Below are 25482 nucleotides of genomic sequence, written 5' to 3'. Positions count from 1 at the left end.
ACTACAGTAAAATAAAATAAAAAAAATAGCACACGAGGAACCTATAACACAACAACGAAAACAAAAATAATAATACAATTTAAAAAATTTAAAAAAAACAGCTATCGGTGTATTTCTGGGGAGAAAAAAAGGTATTATGCACTAACTTGTTTATTATTTAGAATCCAAAACAGGTGCCATTGTCTCAACAACCAGTCTTCCTGTGATACATGTGCTGAACAAACCCCATCCTGCCAGCTCACCTCTGCCCACAAGAACAATGAAGTCAGTCATGCCGAACAATTGCTGACCCATGAGTTATGTTTCACTGAATGAGATGAGCCAACAGGATAGGCGAGTGAATACTCACTCTTGACTGACTACAATCCTATATACAAGCTAAAGCACAAGTATGGTGAATAAATCAATCTATGATTTCTCTGCTGAGACCCTGGATGGACAGTCTGTTCCACTCAGTAACTTCAGGGGTAAGGTGCTTCTCATCGTCAACGTTGCCACCTTCTGAGGGTCAACGATCGAGGAGGTAATTTTCTGCAGGGGCGCTGATTGATTATAGTCAGTTTACATGATCTCATCACACTGTCGTTTTCATATATATATATATATATATATATATATATATATATATATATATATATATATATATATTAAAGAAAGGTGATTTTGTGTCCTGTTGTTCCCTCACTTCTTCTTTAGTACCACCGACTGAATGCACTGATGGAAATGTTTGGTGACCTCAACTTCACCGTCTTAGGCTTCTCCTGCAACCAGTTTGGTCTTCAGTCGCCTGGTAGGTGCACTAATGCTGTTTAATGGTGACAGAAGTAGCACGATATTGGATGCTGGATTTAGCTCTCAGGCTATTTATTACAGTAGTAACTGCTTTAAAAATACCAAAAAATAAAAAATACTAAGTTGTAAGTCCCGCATTCTACATTTGAATGAGTAACTGACATTTTAGAGCAAAGTCTAAGTAGATGTACTTATTATGTGAAACTGTTTTTTTTTACTGATTGTTCATCAACATTTGAGAGGCACTTTGATGTTGTTGCCCAGATGTAAAGGTGAAGCTAATATGAGCTCGCTGCTGAGCTCAATGCGTCATATTTATTCACCTGAAGATATGTTTTTGTCCAAAAAATCTTCAACTAAAGGATAGCAATATTGCCCATGAATATTTCATCAAGTGCGATTGTAAATTTTCAAAATTGCACATAAGTAGACCTACACTACCTCAGCAAAACACCACTATTTTAAAGGAAGTTTTGAATGAATGCATCATGGTAAATCAAGCAGACAAATATGGAGTAACTATTTGTGTTTTTTCAGAGGTGAATCATGAAACCCTTGATATTCTGAAGTATGTGAGACCTGGAGGGGGGTTTGAGCCAAAGTTTCCTGTCTTTGGCAAGGTGGAGGTGAATGGATTAAACGAGGAGCCGCTGTTCACCTATCTTAAGGTAGTACACTTTGCAGAAGATTTGAATGAGTGGCTGACAACAATAATTATTGTGTGCTATATGGCGATTTGGACACGTGATATAATAAACAAAGCATTATCATGTTTCTGCTTGGTTAGTTAGTGGTTGGTTTTTCATGGTTACTTAATGTTCAAATTGACTAAATGAATAAGGGATCACTGATAAAAAAAAAAATTTCAACTCAAACACACAAAAAGCATTAAAATGTACAGAAAGAAATAAAAGTGCTATAACAATGTTTAACCTCACTAAATGTATAAGCAATGTCATAAATATATTATGAAATAAAGCCCTTTTTGCAACATTTGTGCAGTAATGTTCAATTGTTTGCAGTTATAGAATTACACGGTTTGATTAGGATTAGTGTCTAATTTAAACACAGATGTTTGATATGTGAATGGCACAACATTAGTTTTAAACGTGTTTCTGCTAACACTGCAGGGTCTTGCTCTCAAAATAAAGTTCAGTTGTAAAGGGACCCTGTCATTGTATCGCAGGAATCGCTGCCATTTGTGAACCCCGTTATCGGAGATCTAAAGAAATTCTACTGGTCGCCAATCAATGTTAATGATATCCGATGGAATTTTGAGAAGTTCCTGATTACCGCGGATGGCCGGCCCTTCAAAAGGTACAGCGAGAGATCATAGACCCTCAAACCTCTTTATTAACGTATGAGCAATTTAACGGTGGTGTTGTCGTTCCTCGTTGCTGCAGGTATGAACTTCACTGTCCCATTGAGAAAGTTGAGAAAGAAATTGCAGAACTTCTCTGACGGACTTTCTTCAGTTTACCAGTGGTGGCAGCGTGACGATCCCCCAGTAAATGCACATGTGCCCCTGAGCTGGATCTGATGAGGAAGAGGAATGACAATCAGAGCTTCAGTGCATTCACTCTGAGAACAAGTTCCCTTCAGCCACTGAAGAAGTTTTCATGTCGCTGTCACACTTTTCACTGATGTGATGGTATGTGCACCTGAAAATAAATTTGAATTAAAATCTTTTAAACCCTAAAGTGTATATGTTTCTTTTGTTGTCATTCATGGAAAGACTATCCATCCATCCTTTTTCTATACCGCTTGTCTGTTAAGGGTCGAGGGTGGGGTGGGGCTGGAGCCAATCCCAGCTGACATTGGGCGAGAGACAGGGTTCACTCTGGATGGGTCAGGATACTTCAACATGGTTACTGGGGGAGTTGAACCAGCAACTCTTCTGTTGCTAGACAGCCACTCTACCACTGAGCCAGGCGGCCCTGAAAAGACTGAATTATCAATAAAATGAGTCAGTTGTAACATTAATGCATTGTGGAATAATTTAGCACGTGTTTTAGTTCAATAAGTGTGTGTGTCTGTGGGTTTATGCTATTAGTAGTAGCAGTAGTAGGAGTGCTAGTATTAGATGCATTAGCTTCTAATGTTTGGTCCCAATGTGTACCCATACTTCCAATGTGACGCATGCGCACTTGTGTCCTAGAATGCCAAACATCAGCTGCCAGTAAATATGGCTGGCGTTGGTTTCCGACGGTGGGCCCAGGCTCTCTCTAAAAGCAAAGGGTCTAGAATTCCAGCCCTGCTGTCGGGATGCAGAGCAGGTCAGTCATGTGTCAACATTTAACTATTCATCTCGATAAAGGCACCAAACTATATGTGGCATTATTTTGAAAGTTTGAAGCCCAGCTCGACATAACCTTGACATGCTAACGTTAGCACATCTTAGCTATATGTTAGCCTCTCCGCTCAATGAGACTGAAGGCGGAGATAATAAACATTGTTGTCTCTCTCCCTCAAAATGCTGTATTTGACCCGTTTTATTTGATTTATTGTCGCATCAGCCTCAAACGTGTCTAAGGGTTCCCTACCTGGACCCCACCCGAAGACCCCCGACGAGAGAGCTGCTGCTGCGAAGAAGTATAATATCAGGGTTGAAGACTATGAACCGCATCACGATAAAGGAGAGGGGTGAGGTTTGATTTGAGTCTGTAAGATCTGAAATCAGTGTTGAATATTATTCAATGATTTTAAATTCCTAAGTGGCAAAGACTACTTATTATCTTATTGAAATATAATCGTTATGTGAATCACCAGACACAGACAAGTAATCAAGTCCATCCTATAGAAGAGTAAAAGTGTGTGTGTGTGTGTGTGTGTGTGTGTGTGTTTCGGTCATAGCTTTGGTGATTATCCAAAGCTTCCAGACATATCTCAGCAAGAGAGAGACCCCTGGTATAAATGGGACTACCCTGACTTGAGGAGGAACTGGGGAGAGCCGGTAAGAGAAAACTGTCATTTCAGACATAAACATTTTGTGACTGTCTTTTATTAGATTAGTCACAGTGGAGTTTGTTGTGGGGCACAGGAGAGCAGTGGCCAAACTCATCTCTCCCTTGGTCTTAAAGTTGATGTTGACAGAAATGCAAAACAGCAATACAATCGGCTGCATGAGTTATGGTTTGTTCGGTCGCATGACAGACAAATTAGATTAAGGATCACATATGAAAGTATGAAAATAGCCCAAATCTGATGTGATAAGATCAGATTCTATGTGGTTTGTATTCCTCACAATCTCATGGAAGAAGCATCAGAATTGAGACACATTTGCGTGCAGTGTAACTGGGTCCCCATCACATACTGTAATTTGGCAATTATAGTGCATTAAAAAGTTTATTTTCAATTGTAATTTAACCCTTTCAGTCCAAATTAAGGTCAAAGCTTTCACAAAAGTAATGATTTGTTTTATCATAATTTTTTCATTAAAGTAATTTGTATTTCTCAGATATCAGTCCCTGACAACAAGTCTTTATTTGAGCCGTTGTTTTTTGTTTTCGTTACCTGTCTTCAACATATAGGGTTTGGTGATATATACAATTTTTATACTGGATTACAAGCTGATTGAAAATAACATTATTTGACTTGGGGTTCAACTCAATTAAGATTATTGCTACAGTACCGTTTCCTCCCACAAGGTGGCTATAGTGCACTTTGACTCTGATATTAGGGAGGAAAATGTGAATGTGATTTGTTCTCAACCACTACTTGGCTAAGATGACATCATGTTTCTGTGTTTAGATCCACTGGAACTTTGACATGTTCATCAGGAACCGCGTGGATACATCTTCCAGTCCTGTGTCCTGGTCCACAATGTGCAAACAACTGTTTGGTTTTATGGGGTTCATGTTGTTTATGTTCTACATGGGGGAGAAATTCCGGTGTTACCAACCAGTGGTGAGTGAAGACGGAGGCCTGAAATCGCTGCTCATGTGGTTTCCCTGTTTGTTTGTTTTTTTATGTGTGAAATAGCAACAAAATGCCAGAAGAGTGTAGCACTCTGATATTTTTTAAAAATGTATTTTATGAAGTCCTTGTCTAACCACGGAGCTAGCCGAGCTAAATCCCCAGTCATGGATGGACAACAAATTGATGAGATGTAATTTTTTGTAATTATCGCTAATTTGATATCAAAAATTAATATATGTTTTTTTAGTGGAATTCCAAAGTCTTAGAACTCATCATAGAACAGTTGCTATATTTTACAGCCCTACAACCAACAACTATGACTTACTTATACCTAACATTTCAGGACATTTTATTTTATTATGCTGTCAGTGTAGCTGTCCTACCTTTGGTTTTGTAATAAATCAGTGAATGTTATTAATCATTCAAATGATAATACTGCTAATTTGGTATTCTGTTTGTGTTCCAGGCACCGAAACAATATCCCTACAACAACCTCTATTTGGAGAAAGGTGGAGATCCTGACAAACAGCCTGAGGAAGTCCATCATTATGAAATCTAAATGCAACAATCTGCTTCTCCCTGTGTATGTACATTGCTGTCAAGAATAAAGACTTATGTTAACAATTCATTCCTATCTGTGTTGTTTCTGTATTTATGTGTTCAAGAAATGTCAATCTGCCAAAGATGCTTGTTGTAATACAAAAATTGAAGTTAAATGGTGTAATCAAAACTCAAGCCAATTCAGAAAAACCGTACCGTTTTGCTGGGGTCGTTAAAAGTCATTCAACTGGTTTCGGGGTTATATTTACATCAAGCGTGGCTCGGCCACTAAAATTGTCCGTGTGCGTTGCCGTAGAGTTGTGACAACACGGCATAGCACTTTGGTCGGAATCAAGCGGCTAAGCTATTAGCTTGGGAGATAAGTCGCTATCGCTAGTTGTCCAGGTTGTGGATGCGGACTGTGGTTGGGATAAAGGCAGCTGACGTAAGTGACATTCAAGCAAATGTGTTTCTGGCTGCATTTAAAGGTATTGTAAACACGGCTTGTCTGGTTTAAACGAGACAACATGGGTGGTGGCTGCTTGTTACTAGCGTCAACATCGGCTCGGATTAAACACTGGAATGGCCAGGCAGTGGTAAAATGATCTGTCAACGCTTGCTCATGACTTCTTGTGTAATGGTATGCACACGATATTAACATACCTTCTACAGCTTACGCAGGTATTGCTTTCATTTAATCATGACCAAAGGTTGTGAGCAGATTTTAGGCGTCCAGCCAAGGCTAGCAATAATTGTGTGGAATGCTATCGTTAAGTGTTGGGTGTTAGCCACTCCTAAGCTACTTTAAAATTACTGTCCAAGTGACTTGGTAACAATTTGATCTCATCAGCAGGTTAATTAATTTCCCTTCTATTACATCTAATTTTCATGTTAGATGAGTGTGCAATTTGTGGGTGGCAGGGAAAAGGATTTGGCAAACTCGTAAGCTAGCAATGTCAGGATTTAGTCCGAGGCCGTCTGTCAGTAGGGGTGGCACCGTGTTTCATGATATTATGGCAGATTTATGCACCGCATATTATATTTCTAATTCACAGTTACTCAATCCACATTAATCATTTTACTAAGTGATCTAGTAATTAATTTATCGAATTGAGTTCTCTCTCTGTCCAGTATTTGCGAGGTGTGTCTTAGTCCAGGAAGATGAGGCTGAAGGAGATCCAGAGGACTGCCCAGCAGGCGTGGAGTCCTGCAGGACACCACCCAATCTACCTGGCATTAGGTATTTGTGATGAACCACTGGGTAGCTGGTTGTTTACAGACCGTATTGTCCTAGATGTATGTAAGGATCTGTTCTCGGTTTCTTTGGAAGATTGGCGATATGTCATTGTGTGATTGTTCTGCTCAAAGGCACGTCGGCACAGCAGCTTGATGCCTCTTTCAACACCACAGCTGCCCTAGAGATATTTGAGATGGATTTTTCAGATCCCTCTCTGGACATGCACTTGAAAGGATCGTTGCCCACCTCAAACAGGTAGATTGTGTGACTCATTTTTAACTTACCTGTGAAATTTGACACTACAGTTTTGTGATATTCTTGTATTCAATCCTCCTATGTGGCGTGTACTTGAACTCTCCTTACACTTCATATTTCCCAGGTTGCACAGTATCGTGTGGGTGAATTTTGGAGTGGGACCTGACGGTACAGGAGGGAGGCTGGTCAGTGGTAGTGAAAATGGCACTTTAACTGTATATAACCCAGAAGCCATAATGAGTTCTGGAGCTGAGGCGATAGTGGGCCAGTCTGACAAGCATACAGGACCGGTCCGAGCTCTTGACTTCAACCCCTTTCAGGTAAACTTCTAATCTCTGCTTCGCAGCTAAAGCAGTGGTTCTCCTCCTTCAAAAGCAAAACAGTAAATTCCTCCCACCTCACATATCCAGTAGTGTCTCTACCCCCCCACCCCACCCCACCAATCCCCAGTTTGAGAACCAATAAACAGGAGACTGTTCTTTTAGAAGTGCACCTCTTTGAATTCTTTTTAGAGTGTTTCATATCATTTTTCCTTTTTTTTCTCCTCATCTCTCAGAGTAATCTCCTCGCATCGGGAGCGAATGATTCAGAGATCTATATCTGGGATCTAAACAACTTCAGCAGTCCAATGACTCCAGGAGCAAAGGCACAGGTAGGCACGTGTGTGATGTGGATGTTTGAATTAGAAACAAGTACTCTTGGTGTCGCAAAGACCTTCACTTATCACAGACCCACGACCACCAACTGCCTCTTCCTCTCTTCTCAGCCCGCGGAAGACGTCAGCGTTGTGTCCTGGAACCGGCAGGTTCAGCATATTCTGGCTTCTGCCAACCCCAGTGGGAAAGCTGTCGTGTGGGACCTGAGAAAGAACGAACCCATCATCAAGATCAGTGACCACAGCAACAGGGTTTGTCGCTTGAAAACATTTCTGTTTTAATAGTTATTGTGAGAATTAGAAAGTCTACAGCTAAAATGGGGAAATAGAAAATCATAAAAGTAAATCTAACTGGAAACTGGAAAAAAAATGTGGCCTGATGTGATTGTGGCTACTTGGATACAACAATTATACTTCATACTAAAGTAGATTCTTTAAAAAATGCATAGGAAAATAAGAGACAAGAATGAAATAAACCAAAACCGTGTCACAGCTTTGGGATACTCATTTGTGAAATGTGTCCAGATGCACTGCTCAGGGATGCTCTGGCACCCTGATGTGGCCACTCAGTTGGTTTTGGCCTCTGAGGATGATCGTCTGCCTGTCATCCAGATGTGGGACCTCCGCTTTGCCACATCCCCCCTTAAGGTCCTGGAGAATCACACAAGGTATGACTTCAGTGGAGTGTGTGTGTGTGTGTGTGTGTGTGTGTGTGTGTGTGTGTGTGTGTGTGTGTGTGTGTGTGTGTCATTTGTCATTTTGCGGAAAAGACTGTATGCACATTTGTTGTTCCCCGAAAAGGGGAATCCTGTCCATATCATGGAGCCAAGCTGACCCTGAGCTCCTACTGAGCAGCGCTAAGGACAACCGGATCCTCTGCTGGAATCCAAACACCGGAGAGGTATGAGATTACTCCGCTTGACCGATGTCACTAGATTACCACGCTTTCTCATTACAATTTATAATCTCACTGGCACTCTCCTTCATTGCAGGTCATTTATGAGCTTCCGACAACAAACCAGTGGTGTTTCGATGTCCAGTGGTGTCCCAGGAATCCAGCTCTGCTTTCAACCGCCTCGTTTGATGGGAGAATCACGGTTTACTCTGTGATGGGAGGAAGCTTGAAGGCTCAGCAGCAAAGCACTGCTGATAAGGTAGTCTAGATAGTGGTGTGGCTGCACTGTTTGTCCACTAGATGGTGCAAGTGTGAAGGGATTGACAAATGAAGAATTACACTTGAAGTGTCATGTCGTAACTGCATGGGATTCCAGTGAGTGGCGCTTGTTTTAACATTTAGCGTTTTATTCAACAGATATCCTCCTCATTTGATACAATGGATCCCTTTGGTACAGGGCAGGTGCTCCCTCCCCTGCAGGTTCCTCAGCCCACAGTGCAGGACACCATAGTTCCCCCTCTGAAGAAGCCACCAAAGTGGGTGCGCAGGCCAGTCGGGGCTTCCTTTGCTGTAAGTACAAGATAAACTTTGTCTAGAATGGAAAGGACATTGTGAGGATTTCCCACCTCTGACCAGTTCTGTCTTGTGTCTCAGTTTGGTGGGAAGCTGATAACCTTTGAAAATCCTAAACTGCCACCAGTGCAGAGTCCCCAGCCTATCCCCAGGCAAGTATTCATGAGCCAGGTTACCACGGAAACGGAGTTCCTCCAGCGCTCTAGGGAGCTGCAGCTGGCGCTGCAGTCAGGTTCCTTCAGCAACTATTGTCAGGCCAAGATTCAGAACGCAAAATCAGATGCAGAGCAGGACATATGGAAGTTCCTCCTGGTATGTCCACGACTCCTTTTGCAACATTACACAACATTAGCTTCTAACAAGCTAACAGATTTAATTCCCTCTGCTTACAGGTCAACTTTGAAGATGAAGCTCGGATTAAGTTCCTCCGACTTTTAGGTTTCAGTAAAGATGATCTGGAAAAGAAGGTATTCTCCCTCTGATTGTAAACTGCAGTCACTGTTGCTTTAAACGCAGTTCTGCAATTCGCAGCATGGTCTTGTTTTGTTTTGGGGTTTTTTCAGATTTCAAAATGCCTTGGGAAGAATTTCCAACCAAACGGACATGCCGTAGATGCTGAAGACTTGGCTAAAAAGATGCTACAGCTCACCACTGAGGTTTAGAACTAATTGCTCAAATAGTTGTTTTTGTTTTTTTCTTGTTTTTTTTTTCTCTGTAAATCTTCTTGCTTATTTGGTTTTCATCTCCCGTATGTCGTCAACTCCATCATTGTTTTGTTTTCATTCCAGAGGTCTGATGAAGCAGGTGAGGTAGGCGACGGTAGAACATCAGGTTCAGTTTCACCTGCAGACTTTTTCAACCAAACTCCAAAAGAAAACTCCAACTTCCAGATCCCCGTATCATGTGGTAAAATCCCACCAGCACATTTACGTTTCTGATTGTTCCACGTTTGCATGGATGTAATTATGCGTTTTATGAATAATCTTTGTCTTTTTTTTCTTTTCTTTTTTTTTAAAGACACTGATGGCTTGATCAGCCAGGCGCTGCTGGTCGGTAACTTCGAGGGAGCTGTGGATTTGTGTCTGAACGACGGCCGTTACGCTGAAGCCATCCTGTTGGCGATCAGCGGTGGAGAGGAGCTGCTCAAGAAGACGCAGCAAAAATACTTAAGCAAGCAAAAAAACAGTATTTCAATGGTGAGAAAACTGCAGATAATGTTTGCTTAGATATTTCACGGAGGGGAAGATGTTGCTGTGTTGCATTCATTTCATTCCTCCTCAATTGCAGCTCATTTCATCAGTGGTGACCCAGAACTGGAGAGATATTGTGCAAAGCTGCGAGCTGGACAACTGGAAGGAGGCTCTGGCTGCCCTCCTGACCTACGCTCACCCTGAAGACTTTGCTCGTCTATGCGGTAAGCATAGATTGTATTATAATGTATTGCTACATTTACTCTGTAGGAATTGTGTAATATTGTCAGTACTTGTTTGACTCACTGATTTACAATTTTTTCATAACATAACTTCATTTCATCACGCTACTCTGGATAGACACTCTGGGAGGTCGCTTGGAGTGTGAGGGGACGGAGAAACGCTGCCTGCAGGCCTGTCTGTGTTATATCTGCTCTGGGAACATAGAGAAGCTTGTGGAGTGCTGGGCTTTGCATCGAGACTGCTCCTCTCCTCTTGGTCTAGAGGTAGATGTATTGTGGCTTACGTGTTTTGTTTTGTTTTGTAGAAGCATAAGAAGAATGGTTACCTTGAAGGAATTGATTTACAAAGGCTTTACAAAGACATCTCCAAGTGTGCGTTTGCCAGAACGCAGCAGAGAACTGACATGTTCTTTTGTGTTTCATTCACAGGATCTCGTTGAAAAAGTCATGATGCTCCGCAAGTCCATCGAACGCCTTCGCAACAGCGAGGTGGCGGTACAGAGCCCCATCCTCGCTGAGAAGCTTACTTGCTATGCAGGCATCCTGGCAGCAGAGGGTAGCTTGGCTACCGCCATGACCTACCTGCCTGAGAACTCTGATCAAGTGAGGGATACGGTTCCAACCACATTTCCATACTGAATGCAAAGTTATGTTTCTGAATAAGTATAATAACTTTTGCTTTTTTAAACAACACATGCTATTTGTCACTGTTTCTATCTGTCCAGCCTGGGATCATGATGCTGAGGAGCAGACTGTTCCATGCTCAGGGAGAGGCTGCGGTCGGACAGCAGCCTTCGAACCCTGTCAGCAGGGTTAGTTTGTCTGCAGGCAAACCTGCTCCTGCAGCTCAGACTCCTGCACAAAAAGCACAAATCATGGTACGATTCTGATGGCATTAGTAATAAAAATGTTCAGCAGATGTTGGAGCGCTCGTTTTTCAAACCTGATGATAATTGAACTGATTGATTGCTGTTGTGTAGAGTCAGTACCAGCCTTCTGCTCCCTCCCCGGTGGCTGCTCAGCCGCAACCTCCTATGCCGTCAGTTTTCAACCCTCAAGCTGCCCCAGCAAACACCGGGCCTGGTCTGCCTCCTCCTGCTCATGTACTGCCGCCCAGCGTGACCCGCCCAGCCCTGAGGCCTTCCTTCACCCAACATGCTGCTCCTGCTCCAGGTTTAACTTCGACGACTTGGATCATACTTTTGAGTGTTTGCTATGATTCATGTAATTATTTATGTTTGTCCTCTTCCAGGTTTCCTTCCTCATCAGCCATTCCAGCCTCAGCCCATGCCCATGGGCGGGCCCTCAGGCTTCCCTCCTCCAGGCTCCTCTGTGCCAGCTGCTAACTTGTGTGGACCTCCACTACAGCCTTCGTCGTCGACCCCCGGAGGCCTACCCCCCATGCCCAGCCCCGGGGTTCCGCCGACAAGCTTCATGCCATCTACCTCTTTACCATCAGGTCCCATGCCACCCAGCTCCCAGCCTGGAGCTCCTGTCCCCATGTACCCGGGGGGCCTCCACAACCAGGGGCCTGCTGCCCCCATGACATCCGGTCCTTATGCCCCTCTTGGATCAGGGTATCCTCAGGGAGGCCCTGGAGCTCCTGCTGTGAAGCCCTTCACGGCTTCTGCTCCTCCTCCTCCTACAGGTAGATGATTTACAGTAAAAGTATCCCAATTACAGTCTGATAGTTCAGTTTCACACCTGTTTTCTGAAGGAAGTCCTGGTCTACACAGACAGTAGCAGCCATCTGTCGGTCACTGACTTCTATTCAGCTCTCCCCCTCATTTGACTTGCAGGATTCTTTCCTTGGCTGAATTCCCATTGTGACCATCAAGGTGACAGGGTGTTAGGGGGTGCATAGGGAATAAGGCTTCACTCAGTAACCATAAAAAAACAAAACATATAAGGCAGCTGCACTTTTTTTTCTTTTTTTTTTTACATATTTTCGCTATTTTCTGCACTAATCTTATAGGGAATCTGCTGAGTGTGAAGTGTACTTTGATTTTATTTTGCCATGGTGACTAACTTGGCTCATAGATTGCCTGATGTAGACAATCTTTGACTGCTTGAGTGTGACAAGGACTAGGAATGAGTCGCTAGTCATTCGCGTTGACCCTCTTTGCTGTTGGATTTAGGACAACAAGAAGGATGGAATGACCCACCAGCAGTGCGGGGTGGACCCCGGAAGAAGAAGGTATGAAACAGTTCGTCCATCCCTGACTTCCTCTTAGTGGCGCAGGAACGGGTCTTAAAACGTGCAAAAAATTCAGAATTGTTCAACATACGGTCCCCCGTCTCAAAGTTAAGTGCTTTTATTTTAATAAAGTTTTCAGTGAAATGAGGGCGATAATACACAAGCTGAGCACATTTCGGTTATTTCTGTTCTACGGCATTAAACGACATCAGTAAATCCCACGTTACTGCGTTTCAAAGCTTTTTAGCTTTCTTTTAAAAGCAGGATGCGAACAAGTGGCTAAACGCGGCTGCAGAAATTGTCATAGACATTTAAAAGTCATCACGCCATCAGAGGAAGCGCGAAGCTTGTTGGGGCGACTGCGCCGTTCATTCGTAGCCCAGCGTTGGCACTGTACTTTTAACGATTGGATTTACGCTTCCCAGTTCAGAAAAGCTGCGTTCATAGTGAGGGTTATCTCACTGAACAAAGCATGCAAATCTAATCAAACATTTGTTTGACACAGTTTTGTTTTGTTTTGTTTTTAGTAATAACCTGGGTAGGTTAACGAATCACATCACTCTCTAATTTGACAATTTAACCTGATCAACTGAATGTGTTGGTAGATGTCAGCCATCAGCTGAGGTCAAATATTTTGTTTTTCTTCCTCCTAATTGGCTAACGTGTATCTGAGAAGCTTCCTCTCGCTAACGTCTGACTGCTGTGTGCTCACAGGTCCCTGAAAACTTCACCCCACCAGCCCCCATCACTGCCCCGGTGATGGGATTCCCAGTGGAGGCTCCCCAGCCGCATGACCACGCCCAAGTCCCCCCCGGAGCCCCTCAGGAGCCCAGTGTGCAGGTCTGTGTTTGACAGGGTGTCCTCAGCTGCATCCTCAGCGCACGTGGAGCGGTGGAGCAGAAGGGCCAAAGCTTGCTTGATCTTGATTTTCAGTATGAATCCAGGGTTGGGCTTTAAGAAGGAGGTCTCAGAAAAGTTACCGAGCACACGGGAAAAACACGTGAACGCTTGTTTACTTGCTCTCCTCAGCTCCTCCAGCAGCTGCCAGCAGAGAGGGTGGAGCAGAAGGAAATCCCAGCTGAGCACATGGTCCTGAAATCCACCTTTGACAGCCTGGTTCAGCGCTGCCAGCTCGCAGCGGGAGACCCGGTAAGTGTCAGGAGTTGCAGTACAACTTTTTGTCATTGATTTAATAATAAGTTTAATTTTATTAAATATGAAATGACCTGATGTCCTTTTTATTTTATTTTTTTAGCAAACAAAAAGGAAACTTGATGATGCAGCTAAACGTTTGGGATACCTGTATGACAAGCTGAGAGAGCAGTCGGTAAGAAGATACTGCACGCTAGCAAGGAAAGACCCAGAGAAACAGGCGTCTCTGTTTAGGGATGCACAATAGTACTGGCAGATATCAGCCATCTTTTAAAAAATGTCCCTCTACTGGCTGACATCTCCACAGGGCCTCTTTGTGCCCATCATCTGCTGTTCAGGATGGGGAAACAACGCAGCTAGTGAGGGTGATGATTGATGCTGGCTGAACTCTGTGGTTTATTAGCCACCTGCTAACTTTAAGCTTGATGAATAATTTACACACACACACACACATAGTGCCCCCCCCACACACACACACACCCAAAAAAGCCAGTTCATCCACTGCATGTTTACAAAATGCAAGTCTGCAGGAAAAATAATGTGTGGCTGTGTGCATGATGATGGGGGAGGGGCATAAAAACCAGACAGCTGACTTTTTTTTTTTTTAAATTCTGGTTTCTCTGCTCGTATTTTATTTTCACCTTCTTCTTTTTTTTCAGCTTTCTCACAACATCCTGAACGGCCTCCACGAGATCGGCCGCTGCGTGGCGAGTCAGAACTACCAGCGGGGTCTGGAGGTCCACACCCAGGTGGTCAGCAGCAGCAACTTCAGCGAGATCTCGGCCTTCATGCCCATCCTTAAAGTCGTCATGACCATCGCCAACAAGCTGGGCGTCTAACCACCTCTGGACTCGCCAGCGAGACAGTGTTATCATATTATTATATGTGTATTTATTTTCTTCTATAATTTTTTTTCTTTGTTTGACTTGCTTTGATGATGAGAGTGATTAAATGATATTGCAGGTCGTAGTCTTCATCACTCCGTTCCTTCTTTAAGGACTCGCGGGGCAGCGAACGGTGATTGTGGTGGTCGTTGTTGCTGTGGTAATTTTATGGTAAAAGATGAATGTATTATGAAGTCCGTGTAAATTGTACAGTAATATACAAAGCAGCTGGTGCAATGTTGGATTCAAGGTTGTGCGGTTATCGGTGCGTTTTTGTTTTGTCGTCAACATCGACTTCCGTGAGGATTTTTGTTTCTTAAAAAGCGCACAAAAAACAAAAAAAAGCATTCTTACAGACGGCGCTCCAACAAAATATCTGGGAGCAGCAGCCCACAACTGTGGGAATAAACATGAGGTTGCACTCAGCATTTAATGGGCTGTACTTTGTATTAGGGGGACACTGATTCTGTTCTTTTTACCGCTTGTGTATCGCTCCGCAAGCGTTAGGAACACCTGAAACACTGTAAAATACTGTAAGATTGTGTACCTTGATTGTGTCCAGTCAATTGTGCCATAAGGGGTTTTTCTTTTTGGGCCAAAGCACTATACAGAAGAATGTCACACAGCGATTGTTTTGATTTGTTTTCACCCTCATCTTCTGTCAACCAAACCCGATAAGCACTGTTATTTCTTTGACGAACGACTGACTCTTTCTGTTTCGCTTCCGTGTGCATGTTTACCGTGTGAAGTCTTTTCACACAAAAAAAAAACAACAAAACTAAATGCCGGGTTCACGCGGCGGCTCATAAAATAACGACATAATATTTCCTCATATTGCTCCTGAAAAGATTTGCTGCAACTGTTTTTTTTTGTTGTTGTTGTTTTATTTCTCCTCTAATCTCCTACCCCGGCTGTATCCTCTCCTTTTGTAACTGCTTTTTTTAAGAATCATAGATAGATTAGATCATAAAAGGAAAAAATCAAAACAAAAACAATTTTGATGAACCGGTAAATGTAAAAATAGAATCTGATCTGAGGTTCTTAGCGGGATGTAAAGCAGGATAGTTTGGTGTATCATGGCAGCAGAAGGCAGTAAAGTGCCTCAGTGTGCTCTTTTTGTTTGCACAGATATTTATACAATCCATGTTGCTTTCTTTGCTCATATCAGTATCTCTTTTTTTTCCAATAAAAAATAACCAAGTTTCAAGGCTTTATGGGTTATTCAAAATGATGGAAACCTCATGTGTACACAATTTGTACTTTTTTCCAAATACGCATTTGCGCATAAGTCAGCTCATAGTATTCTATTTTTGCTGCACATTTGAGGCCACGGTGCGGTTGATTTTTATTTCATATGAATATTTTGTGTACCTCATACATACTTGGATTTTCTACCGTAGGAAATGTGCATTTCACAGCTTTTTTTGGTAAGAATACAGTTTTGTGTTTACTATTAGCTAATATGTGTCCATAAGGATCCCACCCAGCCATTTCAGCTCATGTGCTTAGCACACATTTTAAGATTCAAAGTAAATCATATCCCGTTTTTGTCTGCTATTCCCATAATGGGATTATATTTGAGTCTAGTGGACTGAATAGAAAATAAATTGAGGCCAATAGGAAGGGGGAGACAGGGATAATTGCATGTTTTGCATAATGAAACATTGAGAGAGGGTCACATGCACAATGGATATTCATATATTCTGGACTTTCTGGAGAAGTAGAGGAGGCAGGTGGTAATTTAAGGGCTTTAATTATTCTGCACACTGACACAACACATCCAATATTAAAAGGTAACATTATGCATCCAACGTGTAAGACTTGTGTTAATACATTCTTACTAAGCAGTACCCACTTATGACCAGTAGGTGGCGTAAGCTGTGCACGCATTTTCTCTGCCTCTCCACGGACGCTCAACTCCAAAATAAAAGCTGCAACCGTCACTTCTACTAAGGTTTTATATCAAACTCGCACTATTATAATGGTTTGCAGCCCTCTTATTGCGCCGTGCGTGCTCACCAAACGCTCCTGAACGCACCAATACGTGCAGACAATTTCTGTCACAGAAGATTGATACTCATTCAGTGACTTCACTTTCAGTTCCGAGTTTTGCGGACTGGCACAGGTGGTTCACCCGCGCCTCCCCTATTGGTCCAGGACGATCATAAGTCAGGGCCTCGGTCGATGCTGATTGGCCGGTTTGAGTCAGACGCTATGTGCTGCGTGACGCGATTATTTTGGGGGTTTGAACTGCAGTAACCCCGGTCATGCCAGCCTGGTGTGATGGTAATGTCATGCAACTTTACCAAACATCACACCACGGGGTTCAGAGCCTGAGTTATGCTCCACTCATAGCTGGAGGACATGGAGGAGGCTGCAGCTGCTGGAGGCGCTCCTGCCAGTGACAAATACAATCAAGACCTGGAAACACCAAGCAGATGAACCTGTGGAGCGCTGACGTGGAGACAAATATATTTGAGGTCATCTTAGGTATTTGTGGCCACAAGCTATAACTCGTTCTCTCAATTTATTTTGTGGCTAGGCTCTAACTTGTTCCCTCAATGTAGTTATCTTGTGGCCAAAAGATATACTTGTTCCCTTAATTTAATTACTTTATATATATCACATTACAATACTTTTATCGATATATAGTCAGGCTCTATGTTGTGGCCAAGATATAACTTGTGTCCTCAATTTAGTGATTTTGTGGCTATGAGATAAAACTTGTCCCCCCCCCCCCCCCCTCAATAAAAATCAAACGGGCAAGGGGGACCATGCCCTCCTCATATATTGTAGCCACAAATTAATAGAATTGTCCAAATAGGATATATTTAGTGGCTATGATCTAATTTAGGGAGCATTTGAGCGAACATGTTATCACATCGTCACAAAATTAAGAAATTCAGCTAAAAAGTTGCATCTTATGGCCACAAATCAAAGTTATATCTTGTGACTGAAAGCTAACCTAATTTAGGTGATAAATTCCATACTGTGGCCATAAAAAATTCAGCATTTGCTCTCTGTGGGAACCTCAGGGCTCTGTAGGAAACTAGGGAATATGTGGCTTTTGTTTTCTTTTTTACTGAAAGGACTAAGCGTTTCACCTTTAGGGAGTGTCACTCAGTGGTGTTCATCATATGCTAACTATAAGGTCCCTTCAAACAAATAAAGAGTGATGTCGTAGCACAGCCTTCCTACATTCCTCTCTGCCTTGTGTACAGGCGTTTTTAAAGTTATCTGTTGGCAGGCGCTAATAACTGCAGTATCAAACAGACGTGATATATTTGACTCACACGCTTATGTCAGCAGAAATCTGGACTTGTCCCTGTCTTAACTGCAAAAAATGCAAAGCAGCATAGCGAGGGGACAGAAAAGGCCTCCTGACCTGTTGGATTTCTTCCAGAAAACTACAGATTCTGTCTCAGCTGTGAATGTTGGACATGTTGGTTATGTTAACTGGTGCTTTTTCTGGCATTTTACAGAAAACAGAGGCAGAGCGCCTCCTTTTTCTAGGGCTCTCGTATGATTTAGTTACATAATTGGAGGGCGCACACCACGTGAGCAACCTTTTACATGTAACACTAGCAGCTGTAGCAGGTCTGGTCACTCATAAATGGTCCCAAAATATGAATCGGTCATACATTTTGAATGGAATTTCAAACGGGTTTATTAACCGTAGCGTTCAAATAAATGCAGTACATTTCCCTCTCAGATGTTGAGGAAGTGGGTTCTTTCAGTGGCGCTCCTACATGCAGATATTTCTGAAGCAAATTTCAAGTTTACTGGTTTCTGCTTCCAGGTTGCATATTAAGTTACCTTAAAACTGGTCTGGTCTACATGTCCTTGCTACCCTACCCCCCACACGTAACAGAGTCCTTCTACTTGTATCAAATCCATTAAACTTCCTGGTTTTGTGTCATTTTTGGCACAAATGTGTCCTCCAGTATCAGGACATGCAGCCCAGTTCAGCCAGTCAAGGACTTCCTCCACAAGCTGTGTCTCTGCAGACTTAATTCACAAAATAACTGTTAGCTGGATTATGTTTCGCATCCGTAAAAACCTCAGAATCGAGGAATAACAACTCACATTTAAAAAAAGAAGAGAGAGAGAAAGAGATTACAGACATGGTCCTGATGGTATAAATGTGTTTATTTGATTTAAACCAGTCTCCAGTTAAGCCAAACACACCAAAAAGCAGCTACAGGGAGAAACAACACCGCTGTGTGTAAACCAAGGCCTCTTATAGAACCACAAAAAATTCAAACTGAACAATCTGGCAAAAACCGTGAGATAAATATAAGAGAGCCAGAAGAAGGAGGACCCAAGGACTGGGCTTGAAAAACAAATGTATGGACTTACAAGCGTACTGAAAATAATCACCGTTTCAGAATTCCTGTACTTCAAAGCTGATCCTCTGGGTGCTCTGAGCAGTTGGACTTGTTTGCATGGCCCGTCATATTGTTGGGATTAAATGCTCTGATGATGCTTTGATGTGACATCACCTTTGTTTTACACCGAGACAGGTTGAAACTAGTTGGCACATCCATCCCGGCCAATGCTTTGCAAGTTAAATCTCACTAATGAACATTAGCACCAGGTGAGAAGTTTGGATCTGATTCTCCCACATGAACCTCTGCTAATATTTACAGTATCTGGGTGCTGTCATGCCACCTCCTACAGAAGAGGATTAGGGACATGCGAAACAAAGGAAAAGGGAAATTTTAAACACAGACTTGACTCCTCCCCCCCCCCCCCCCCCTCAGATTACAACTTTCTCAGAATTATTTTGTTGTCATAATCGACTCCCCCCTCCCTCCCATAATTCTTAATTTTCTTCTCAACATCCCAACTTTTTTCCTCCCCCCCCCTCTAAATATGACTTTTTTTTAAACTCACAATTACACTCACAATTCAAATAAAATCTTTATTTTTCAACAAAATAAAAATCACATGGCCCTAATGCCCCCCCCCCACCTTTTTTTTTTTAAATGCATATGTAAATCGACAATAAAAACAATGTTCCACCTGGTGCTTCAGTCTGTAAACATGGACCTCAGTTCGATTTCAACCTTTTTGTCTGCACTGTGAAGATCAGGAATGGATGCAAGTCATAAGGCATTAGGTAGAATCCTGACTCTTGGGAAAATAGATGCTCCAGTTTGAAAGGAGACTCAACTCTTGGAATGCAGAAAAAAAGAAAAAAAAGAAAACTGGTTCTGGTTTGAGCAATATTATTTAGTCGATAAACAAAATAAATACATAAATAATGTAAGCATTCTGCAAACCAGGATTGAAGATGATGCACCTGAATTTTTTTTTTTTTAAACTCCACTGACAATCAGCTTTGTAGGACATCAAAGGGAAACCAGACCCCGTCTCACCACGGCAACAGTTGTGACGATGCAAGAGACGCAGCACCGTTACAAAAATAGACGCAGCTCTGCCGACAGAACACCTCACTACAACACCTACAGTGTATCATCATGCATGGATGGCATGTTGTTTTGTAACACCAGAACTGTCACATGACTGCTACATCCACCAATGAGATGACAAACGGTGGTCTCTGCAGCTGTCTCAGGACAAAAAAAAAAAAGGGGGGGGGTGTGTGTGTTGCATAAAATCTCAAAAGGAACGCGAAGCCGTTTCTGTTTTAAAAACTTCCACAATCACAATGGAGCGATATAGTGTGCTCTAGTGGGTCACGGAGTCGGTTATAAAAATGTTTTGGCACTAAATAATGATTAAAAATCAAACCTAGCTTCCGAGTTAGCGTGACATTTATCATTTCCTGTGAGTATTGACTGGCAGTTTTGATTGAATGATAAACGCGTCCCCTTACGTTGTCCTGAGAGAGCTCGTTCCCATCACTACAAACACTTATGGGTTGTTTTTTTTTCTCTACATATTTTTGCAGAAGTTACACACAAGTTGCAGTAAACTTACAGGTCTGTCTGTATGATCAGCCAATAACAGGAGGAAGGTCTGGGTTCCCCCGCTCCTCCATGTGCCATATGTCATTAAAGCCAGCATCGTTCTAACGTGATTCATTCCAGCTACTTTACATTAGAACTTCCTGTAAACTGCGAAACGGACAAGCAACAGTCAGTACCTAACCACACATCTCCGTTTGAGTGCTCCACTTTTTTTTGTAGATTAATAATTGAGTTACATAAAAATGATTGGCTACATGACTGCATGAAGAATGCACACTGAAAGTGCCAAAAACAGCAGAGAATGAAGTTTTAAGATGAGTTCTACTTCATATCTAAAACATCGTCGCGAGACCTTAGCCGGACTGAACAATAAAACCCAAGGCCAAGAGCTTAGCTTTTTTTTTCTTCTTCTTTTTTCCCCCTTAACAAATTTCTTTAGTTACAGCTACAAAAACCACAAAAAACAAGCAAAATGTGGTCAAGGCCCTCATGAAGCGGACTTTTATCCTCAGAGGATGAGAAATGTATAGCTGTCAAAGGACTGTGAGGCGTTTGCTTTTCCATTTGGTTTTTGCCGCGAAGCCGATCACAGTTCAGCACTCTTAGCCACTCCGGTGGCTACCATCTCCGGTGCGCTGCATCCGGGCCAGGACCAGCTCGTGGGACACTCTCTTACGGTCCTTGGCCAGGCCCAAGAAGCACATGAAGTCGATGAAGCAAGTGGTAAGGTTCAACTTGCAGCCAAACTCGCTGGTTGCATAGTCATAGGGGAAGGTGTGGTGGTAATTGTGAAATCCCTCACCTGAAAGTCACAGGGAAAAATGGTTGACATTTCACCGTCAAGACAGGAAGCCAGTCAGAGAAATCATGACACTTTGTAGGAGGCTCCTTATTTTCTGCCAGAATGTTACAATGCTGGAAGATAAGCTTTCAATTAAGTATGAAAAAGTTGCAAACAGTTCGTGCTCATCTGCTCCGAGCACAGCACACCCACAATGTACAGGGGTGCTGCCCCTTTGAGGGCTTCCACTAGACGGCCAATCTGAGGAAAGTGGGCAAGAGACAGGAGCTGGAAGGAGCTAAAAATAGATGGGGATTTTATCAAAAAAGGTGAAAAACATGCAAAACTACTCCAGTATGCCACTACTTCCAGTCAGAACTGGAAAAGCGTTGACAAATTTGGAATGACAAGTGGCTCAGTGGGTTTTCCCGCTCACTCGCAGTGGAGCGCCACATATTTGGACTACTGTCGTTGTTCCAGTGTTCCAGGGCCGTCACCACGACACCAGGTGGCGGTATACAATCAGACTCTCTTCTGAATCATCAAATACTCAACGATGTAGCAAGCGGAGTCCCCGTCAAATGACAGACTTGAACACAAAGGTTATTTATGAAAAATGGACGACTCACTAACGTGAGACAGTGTAATGTCTCCTTGTTTGTCCAGCAATGCCTTATTTTTGCCATAAATTTGCTCGGCGTGATGACACCGTAGCAAGGCCTGCTGAACAAGTGCAGGTTACGTGTTCTTAAAACAACTTAAATTTTGGGCTGCGCAGTACCTTGTGGTTCAACATTTCTGTGTGTATCCCCTCCAACATCTTTTAAGTCATCAAACTTTCCCAAGTTCATACCTATGGCACTGAGCGTGACAAACTTGTTCTCCCGGGGATTGATGTTCTTGTCATAGGGCCTGTTTCCCCACATGTGAGCGGCGCTGTTGACCAGCCAGGTGGCGTTCAGCACCAGGGCGTACCTCAGCAGAGCCGGGATGAAGTAGGCCACCCACAGAGACTCACCCCACAAGTACCAAGGCACAAACATGGGGACAAAGAAGCACATAAGCAGTACGGACAGCTTGTAATACCTGTTGAGGACACAAAAGAATGAGACGGTTTACTCAAGACACACAGCTCCTCACATTTTCCTCAGCTTGACACAGTTTTTCAAACAATTTTTCAAACTCAACACACTGACATGTTAGGAACTGTCACCTTGCTAAACCAGATTTACCAACACAATTGGCACTGCAGGTATAAATCTGCAGCAAGCAGCTTCACTGGATGAATCGAGGCGGCAGTTTATTTTTGGATTTCTAAGTTCTGAACATTAAAAAAAGCGTTTTCCTTACCATTTTCAGTCAACGCGCATCATTATGTTACACATTGTTAATTTGACAGCTAATTTGTAACCAAAACCACGTCAACCTTCATATGAAGCAGAGCATCACGCCATCTAACTGACAACAAAATGGTTGTGCGGTTACAGACCCTTGGAAGCTATGCATCTGTCATGATTTCTACTTGACGCTGAAAGAGAAATATTAATATCTATTCAGTGTGTTTGCTATATTGTTTGTTGTATCTTGTCTGCTGTTTCAAAGACTCGCACTGTTGTGTTGCATCATATAACATGACAGGGCTGTATTATTGACTTTTAAAATGTAAACCCCTGAAACTAGAAAAGAGGAGTAGACAAATATTTTTAGATTGTCTTTTGTTGACATAACATGTACAAGACAGAAAGCAAACATTTTTAGATTGTTTTTTGTTGACAAAGCCTGACAAGGGTGATAAACAAACATATTTATACATGTTTAAGTCAACAAAAACAGATAAAGGATACTGAACAAACATTTAGTCAAGTTTTTGTCAACAGAACCCGAAAAAAAGGAGTTAACAAGTATTTTTTACTTGACAAAAACGCACAAAGGATGGGGAGAAATATTTTAAGGCTACTTTTGTCGATGTAATCTTGAGAGAGGAAAAAAAAGCGTTTGTAAGTTAACATTTTTCATCTCGTTTTCTTGACTGAAACGAACACTGCGATCACATAGCGCAGAAACTTACCTCCTTTGAAACATTACAACTTTGTCAGCCGACAGGTCGCTGAGTTCCAGCTTGCGTCCCTTCTCGATAACATCAGGGTGTTTGCGCACCAACAGCCAGCCAATGTGAGCGAAGAAGAAGCCCCGGACAGCATTGTGAGGGTCGGCATCCGTCTCTGAGTATTTGTGGTGAACCCTGTGGTCTCGAGCCCACTCAAAGATATCATTCTGCAGGTTGATGTTAAGACAGAGATTACATACGCCGTAGACTCAACACGGTACTTAGACGTAATGAAAACAGCTATCTTCTTGACTCTGGCTGGAAGTGTGTGCAGATCTGTGAGATGATTTTATGCACCTGGAACGCCATCGAGTTAGCAACTCCCAGAAAGATCCTTAGAGGTAACGTAGCTTTGTAGGATCTGTGACTCCACAAGCGATGAGCTCCCGCAGTGACTCCTAAAGCACTTACCACAACACAAAGACTGGCTGTGGAAGAGAGATGCATCGAGAAATTAGTTGAACCACCAGGTATTCATCCTATCATACGCACATTCTCTTCTTAACAGTACAATTAGTCATATAACATACAAGATCTCCTGCTCATAAAAGAAAATTGCTCTAGAGAGATTAAATAACTGAACAAAGCCAGGGATGTAACCTGGTCTGGTGGGTAATGTATTTACGTCATATCAGATGATGACGGGATGCATTTGGTGATTGCGCGTACTAAAAGACTGACTGCATTAGAATCAATTCATGTGCATCCACTGAGGTTTAGGATAGAACAATAGGAACTGTACATCTATTCCAGTAAATAAAATGAAAAATAAAATAAGATTATGTAGTGGAGAACTGGTACAGATTATGCAATCACGCCGCCTAAATTTGCAAAGTAGAGGGGGGGGGGGGGGGGGGAGTCTAACTTCATTTCTCTCCAGCAAGCAGTTCATAGCTTGACAAGGTATTAAATCTCTAATGACACATAGACTGATTTATAATCCCTCTCTATGCGGGATACTGGAAGGATCATGTACAAATCTATGCAATTGCATCCACCACTACAGCAAGCAGGCAAGCTTGCTGATGTAACAGCTGTAGGGTGAATTATAGATTTATTTCACAAACTAAAAATAAAACAAAAAAAAAGAAAGGAAAAACAAATATGAACACCCCTGCATGTGGAGAATGATTTTGTAATTGTACTTACACCAAAGCAAGGTCAAAAGAGATGCTGACGGGATGAGGAACACGCCGTAAACGGCACCTATATGCAAGAGGGACATCAATATGACGTTTTTCCACACGATGGTCCTTGGAGGTTTAGGGCCCTCTTTCTCTTTGTACGTGTGATCAAACGCATCTTCTCTGCTGGCCTCTGGAAGAACATTCCCGTTAGTGGACTTGTGCTGCTGCGGTTCCTTCTTCTCCAACGCCTCCGCCATGGTGGCTGCGGTTTGGTGGTGATGCTCTGAACGGCAGTAAGAAGAAGAAAAAGAAATGACAATTAGGGCTAAAATGTCGAGCTAACGTCACGGTCATAAAAAAAAAAACGCTCACGCGGTGAATTGTGTTGTAATTATTAATTTTATTTATTTGTTGTTGTTGCGCTAGCTAGCCCGGTAAGCTAGCTGGCGCTCGTGAGAGGATGGTTTTAGAATAACGATGATGCTGACTTCTAGCTGACATAAGACATTTCGTAACGTTGCGTAACTGATGTAACATCTGCTGGGGAAAAAAAACAAAAGCAAGAGTAAACTAATATCTTACCTTACAGGGTCAAGACGAATAGAAATGAAAGAATTAAACTGAGCTGCAGCCGGTGTGCTTGTGCCAAAACTACAGAATGAAAGAGTTGATCTGCTGCGGACGCATCAATGAGAGCTGGAACTCGAGGTATCTCGGAAGATACTGACCAATCAGCGTCCAGATACCGCCTCCGGTTCGGGCTCTGATTGGCTGCCTGTTTATCTGCTGTTCACCTTTTATTCATTCTCCTGCCAGATGTATATTTACCTCCCCTGGAGAGCAGCTGCAGCTGTCTAGACATGTATCAAATTAAACACTCTCGTTATTTTTCATTTAGGCGTGGATTAAATGAATCAGACAAAAAAAAAAAAAAGGGGGTGGGGTGTTAGCTTGTCAATATGCATCACTGAGGGACCCCACCACCCAAACAGAGGCTAGTC

At 42.6% G+C, this 25482-nt stretch overlaps 4 protein-coding genes across 6 annotated transcripts; 3 read left to right on the top strand and 1 right to left on the bottom strand.

Moving 5' to 3' along the window:
• Positions 1-168: 168 nt before the first annotated feature.
• Positions 169-2481, top strand: gpx9 (glutathione peroxidase 9). The gene is made up of 5 exons (XM_086195248.1): positions 169-523; positions 697-790; positions 1330-1460; positions 1979-2109; positions 2196-2481. The coding sequence occupies exons 1-5, from the start codon at positions 392-394 to the stop codon at positions 2251-2253; spliced, it is 546 nt and encodes a 181-aa protein (XP_086051374.1). The 5' UTR covers positions 169-391; the 3' UTR covers positions 2254-2481.
• A 444-nt stretch (positions 2482-2925) lies between these two features.
• Positions 2926-5343, top strand: ndufb8 (NADH:ubiquinone oxidoreductase subunit B8). Its single transcript, XM_086195247.1, has 5 exons — positions 2926-3068; positions 3309-3435; positions 3646-3745; positions 4543-4698; positions 5177-5343. The coding sequence occupies exons 1-5, from the start codon at positions 2978-2980 to the stop codon at positions 5267-5269; spliced, it is 567 nt and encodes a 188-aa protein (XP_086051373.1). The 5' UTR covers positions 2926-2977; the 3' UTR covers positions 5270-5343.
• Positions 5344-5556: 213 nt separating this feature from the next.
• Positions 5557-15737, top strand: sec31b (SEC31 homolog B, COPII coat complex component). 3 transcript variants are annotated; one of them, XM_086195843.1, is made up of 27 exons: positions 5557-5695; positions 6382-6490; positions 6619-6742; positions 6867-7062; positions 7299-7394; positions 7509-7649; positions 7923-8065; positions 8199-8298; positions 8390-8551; positions 8710-8862; positions 8947-9177; positions 9258-9332; positions 9429-9521; positions 9654-9771; positions 9883-10061; positions 10153-10279; positions 10416-10561; positions 10727-10900; positions 11023-11175; positions 11278-11470; positions 11550-11945; positions 12097-12135; positions 12436-12494; positions 13209-13334; positions 13524-13643; positions 13750-13821; positions 14306-15737. In XM_086195843.1, the coding sequence occupies exons 2-27, from the start codon at positions 6412-6414 to the stop codon at positions 14483-14485; spliced, it is 3675 nt and encodes a 1224-aa protein (XP_086051969.1). In that variant the 5' UTR covers positions 5557-5695; positions 6382-6411; the 3' UTR covers positions 14486-15737. The 3 variants fall into 3 exon arrangements, with proteins under 3 accessions (XP_086051969.1, XP_086051967.1, XP_086051968.1); XM_086195841.1 differs by lacking the exon at positions 12097-12135; XM_086195842.1 differs by lacking the exons at positions 5557-5695; positions 12097-12135 and adding an exon at positions 5810-5890.
• Positions 15738-19490: 3753 nt separating this feature from the next.
• scd (stearoyl-CoA desaturase (delta-9-desaturase)) lies at positions 19491-25208 on the bottom strand. Its single transcript, XM_086194496.1, has 6 exons — positions 25064-25208; positions 24504-24764; positions 23652-23782; positions 23316-23521; positions 22101-22333; positions 19491-21268 (listed from the first exon to the last, which is right to left on the bottom strand). Exons 2-6 carry the CDS (start codon positions 24736-24738, stop codon positions 21069-21071), a joined length of 1005 nt encoding a protein of 334 aa, XP_086050622.1. The 5' UTR covers positions 24739-24764; positions 25064-25208; the 3' UTR covers positions 19491-21068.
• Positions 25209-25482: the final 274 nt, after the last annotated feature.

This window comes from Aulostomus chinensis, chromosome 23, assembly GCF_037954235.1.
Source record: "Aulostomus chinensis isolate RoL2024-O1b breed Wild chromosome 23, RoL_Achi_v1.0, whole genome shotgun sequence".
NCBI lineage: Eukaryota > Metazoa > Chordata > Actinopteri > Syngnathiformes > Aulostomidae > Aulostomus > Aulostomus chinensis.
Note: the sequence above shows the minus strand (reverse complement) of the source record. Positions and strands in the feature narration are given on the sequence as shown.

Coding starts and splice junctions, on each gene's coding strand:
- ndufb8 (XM_086195247.1), top strand. CDS start 2,978: ATGGCTGGCGTTGGTTTCCGACGGTGGGCCCAGGCTCTCTCTAAAAGC. Junction 3,436..3,645: donor CATCACGATAAAGGAGAGGG/GTGAGGTTTGAT, acceptor TTTCGGTCATAG/CTTTGGTGATTATCCAAAGC. Junction 3,746..4,542: donor GGAGGAACTGGGGAGAGCCG/GTAAGAGAAAAC, acceptor TTCTGTGTTTAG/ATCCACTGGAACTTTGACAT.
- sec31b (XM_086195843.1), top strand. CDS start 6,412: ATGAGGCTGAAGGAGATCCAGAGGACTGCCCAGCAGGCGTGGAGTCCT. Junction 7,395..7,508: donor CTCCAGGAGCAAAGGCACAG/GTAGGCACGTGT, acceptor CTCTCTTCTCAG/CCCGCGGAAGACGTCAGCGT. Junction 8,552..8,709: donor AGCAAAGCACTGCTGATAAG/GTAGTCTAGATA, acceptor TTTATTCAACAG/ATATCCTCCTCATTTGATAC.
- scd (XM_086194496.1), bottom strand. CDS start 24,738: ATGGCGGAGGCGTTGGAGAAGAAGGAACCGCAGCAGCACAAGTCCACT. Junction 23,522..23,651: donor CTAACTCGATGGCGTTCCAG/GTGCATAAAATC, acceptor ATCAACCTGCAG/AATGATATCTTTGAGTGGGC. Junction 22,334..23,315: donor GTTGTAATGTTTCAAAGGAG/GTAAGTTTCTGC, acceptor TGTCCTCAACAG/GTATTACAAGCTGTCCGTAC.